The sequence below is a fragment of the Cryptomeria japonica genome, chromosome 1, assembly GCF_030272615.1.
Source record: "Cryptomeria japonica chromosome 1, Sugi_1.0, whole genome shotgun sequence".
NCBI lineage: Eukaryota > Viridiplantae > Streptophyta > Pinopsida > Cupressales > Cupressaceae > Cryptomeria > Cryptomeria japonica.
In genome coordinates, this window is record NC_081405.1 from 618,910,866 (window position 1) to 618,915,024 (window position 4,159).

A 4,159-nucleotide genomic window follows, 5' to 3' on the forward strand; every position below is an offset into this window, starting at 1 on the left:
ATAAGGCTAAACATGAAATACAAAATGAAATAAATATATTTTCATCATTACAATTTCATATATAAAATAAGCATATATGCATTGTATATTGCAAAAGTCAATTAAAAAATCTAATGAAATCTAAGTAATTCATTAAGAAAGATAATTATTTAAATATGCTAGTTATATATTTTATTATTCAAAATATATAATTGGTCCTTATAATATTTTCGGGGACAAAACATACGTCACAATATTTAGTGCATTTGCATCCAACTAGTTACAATTATATGGTTCAACTAAATAATTTCTAATATATACTTAATTAACGTAAAGTAATTGATTGTGTCGATAATTGTGTGATAATTTTATTTTAATTTCACAATTACTGTGTTAATTCCGTTTTATAAGTCAAATAGGATAAAGTAAGTGTTAGGTGTGATGTTTCCGATTGAATTACCATTCAAATATAAGGTTGCCTTTTTGAATGAATAGTAATACATGAAGTTAGATCCTTGAAATGGTTTCTCATTCTCCGAGGTTGTGTTGGCAGATAGCCTCTATCTTATGCGAAGCATTTCCTTTCCAACCTGTAATTTAATGACATATACATATTCTGCTAGGATGCATTTTGCTTCAGCAGTTAGAAATTTGGAGAAAATAATTCTATATAAAATTCTATGCTTAGACAAAATAATAAACTATATATCATAACACATGACTGAGCTGGGAAGTTGAGGATTGGGAAGCCATAAATGGTTTTGAAGTCGTCATCTTAGACCCCACCTTACATGTATAGGCCACCGTCTCTGCCCGAAGGACCTGAAATATAATATTAGGACGCAAGGATGGATTCTGAACAATATTCAGTGTATATGAAGGATGCGCTTAATTTAATATCCTAATGTGCGACCCTTCATCTCACAGTAAGAAGCTTGGAGTGTTGACCCATTAAAACATAGCAAAAATACAAACATATAAAATCGTTTATTATGCTGGACCCATTTGATTCTTGCAATTTCCTAGGTATGGTTTGTTATACCCTCTTTGTCAATGCTTCGGAATATCAGACGAGAGAGAAATATTTATATAGATCCTCATGGAATTGTTTCGTACATAGGTTTTTTGCTAGCTGGACGCATGTGTAGGTCGCACATGGCAGCCTTTCGTTTTTAGGGCTCTTTATGCATATAGTTTCATTCTCACTGCATACAATCGCTCAGAGATCATGCCTGATAGCGCCGTTCCTGCATCGTTCCCGCCTTCCTCACTCAAGGTCAATAACGGTCGCAAATGCTTATTTAATTCCTATGGTTTTAAGAATCAAGGTTTTTAAATTGGGTGTTTAGGGTTACGAGTCCTTTCAGATAGACGTTTTAGGGTTTTTGTTGCTTCGAGAATGTATTTAAACAGTTAAGATCGTATCGGAATGGATACGGTAGTCTCTAGTTATTATGATTACTGATGATATAATGAGGGAAACGCGTTTTGCTAATCGAATTGTTCCATATCCCTGTTAATAGGGATTGTATTTAGCTAGGAATATGGGGTTATTATAGTGGGAATGGACGTAATTATTGTAATCATGTTTGTTAATACTTATGTAATTTTTCTGTTTTGTTGGGTTTATTCGATTTTTTGCTAAATCTGATTTTCCACTAGAAACCTTAGATTAAATTGTTAGGGTTACGAGTCCTTTACGATCATATCGGAATGGTGGTCTATAGTTATTATGATTGCTGATGTTATTATCATAGAAAGCGCGTTTTGATAATCGAATTGTTCCATATTGCTGTTAATAGGGATTGTGCTTAGCTAGGAATATGAGGTTATTATAGTGGGAATGAACGTAATTATTGTAATCAGGTTTGTTATGTAATTTTTCTCTTCTGTTAGGTCTATTCGATTTTTGCTGAATCTGATTTTCCACTAGAAACCTTAGATTGAGTTGTTATGTGCATTTTAGGGATGGCAGAGAAAGCCGGATTCCGGTCAGAACATCGAGCTGAGCTTAGGCAGCTATTACTCGATTGTAGAGCTGCAGAGGTATGCGAAATCGAGTTGCAAGATCATTGGTTATGATGGGAAAATGCCGGTGGAAAGTAAGATTGAAGACAACGTCGGTTTGGGAAAAGCGGTCGGCAGCGAGTGCATATGGAAAGAGGATTCAAATCAGGGTAATAGCAAAAGGAGGATCGTTCCCCTACTGAAACTAATGGACAGCGGTATGAGTGAGGCAACGGTAGAGAAGAATGGGAATCGAATAGAGGCCGGGAAGCTACAGTCGTCTCAGTACAAAGGGGTCGTTCCGCAGCCCAATGGAAGGTGGGGCGCGCAAATATACGAGAAGCACCACAGAGTTTGGCTGGGAACCTTCAACACACAACAGGACGCCGCCAGGGCGTACGACACCGCCGCCCTAAAATTCCGCGGCCAAGACGCCATTACCAACTTCACTGCTTTTAATGAGAACCAACAGGAAACAAATTTCCTTCGGCGGCATTCGAAGGCACAGGTCGTGGACATGCTCAGAAGACACACCTACATCGAAGAGCTGGAGCAGTCCTTACAAGACAACCCAGCAGAGGCAAGCAAAAATTCAAATATAGATGAAGCTGAGCTCTTAGGTGGTAACTCTGAAGATCTGCATAGGCCTTCTCATCCCAAGGAGCATCTGTTTGATAAGGCCTTGACGCCTAGCGATGTGGGAAAGTTGAACCGACTTGTTATTCCCAAGCACCACGCCCAGAGATGCTTTCCGCTTCTCCAAGCCGCCTCCAGCGGGAAAGGTGTGATTCTAAACTTTAAGGATGCCAAGGGCAAAACATGGCGGTTCAGGTATTCATACTGGAGCAGTAGCCAAAGCTACGTGCTTACAAAGGGCTGGATCCGTTACATCAAGGACAAGCATCTTCAGCCAGGAGATGTTGTGACATTCCATCGCAGCATGGGTGGCTCCAGGCCGCTCTACATCAGCTTTCACCGTCGACCCGGAAATCCCATTCACCTCAAACCAGTAGGTTTAGCTGGTTTTAGCCTTCCCCTACAGTCGGATTACAGGACATTCTATTCGGCTCCATCTGTTCAACATCAATCCACCATCTCAAAGGGTTCGGCCGAGTGTTTGATCCCATCTTATTCTTCATCTGTTTACAATTTCTACGGTAAGTCGGATCTTAGGACAGTTGATGATAGCCTGCCAAGGAAAAGTTTTGGTTCGCTTTCTTATCCTGATTCTTCTTCAGCTGTTACAGTGTTTGGAGTAAATCTATGTCGATCCTTGTCCACATTAAATCTCTTTCCGTGCTCTGACGAGGACTATAATAGTTTTCAATCACTAGAAGGCTGCAGCGCTGTTAGGGTTTTAGAACCAGAAAAAGGGGTAGTCTCTTGAGATGTTTTATGTTTGTACATGGCTTTCTCTAGGAATAATTCGTATGCCGTCTACTTGATGTTCATTCTTTTATCAGTATCTCTCAGAAATGATAAATGGGTAAGTTACTTTCGTTTGAATTTTATCAGTTTGGTATATGGTATACCTCTTAGTTGAAGCCTCAGAGTTTCGGTTACCGATGTGGTTCACTGAAAAGTACTACTAATGCTAGTAAAGCTAGGTTATTTCTTCATTAAGATTATTTGGTTCATTGTGGAACTGGATAATGAACTTCACCGTCGACATGACTACCTGGTTTTTTACGACCTTTATTCTGTCCATTTTGTACAAGGTCTCAAATCGTCATAAGTGGCGAATTTACCTTGTCTATTTTGTTATTCTACCTATTCCGTCCCTTGGAGTTGCATTTTCTATGACAAAATTTGTAAGAGTTATATGAATCTATAGATAATGCTAATGTCCGTTAAAAAGTTCTTTAAGTGCAATAAGGAAGGAAATCGCTGTATGATTCGGTCTCTTATGTGCCACTACCTATGTGGCTGACATGTTTACTACAGATTGGCAAAGGTTTCTCTAATGTTAAATATGTACCAGTTTAAAGTTAATCTGTATGTTCCACTTTCTAAATATGTCCGCATTAATTGATATAGATTTTCCACAATTTATATTTTATTAAAAAATCCCTTATGAAACCAACTATGTATGTCTTTTTATCAAATTAAGCACAACGCCATTTGCATGTTTTTTTTTAAAGATATTTAGAGGATTATGGGGTTTTAATTTTTA

General features: G+C 38.1%; 1 protein-coding gene across 3 annotated transcripts; it reads left to right on the forward strand.

The window, feature by feature from the left end:
- The first annotated feature begins 711 nt into the window (after positions 1–711).
- Positions 712–3,846, forward strand: LOC131070261 (AP2/ERF and B3 domain-containing transcription factor RAV1-like). Of its 3 annotated transcripts, none has more exons than XM_058005769.1 (2): positions 712–1,255; positions 1,946–3,846. In XM_058005769.1, the coding sequence occupies exons 1-2, from the start codon at positions 1,208–1,210 to the stop codon at positions 3,371–3,373; spliced, it is 1,476 nt and encodes a 491-aa protein (XP_057861752.1). In that variant the 5' UTR covers positions 712–1,207; the 3' UTR covers positions 3,374–3,846. The 3 variants fall into 3 exon arrangements, with proteins under 3 accessions (XP_057861752.1, XP_057861754.1, XP_057861753.1); XM_058005771.1 differs by having other exon boundaries at positions 714–905; XM_058005770.2 differs by lacking the exon at positions 712–1,255 and adding an exon at positions 1,282–1,845.
- Positions 3,847–4,159: the final 313 nt, after the last annotated feature.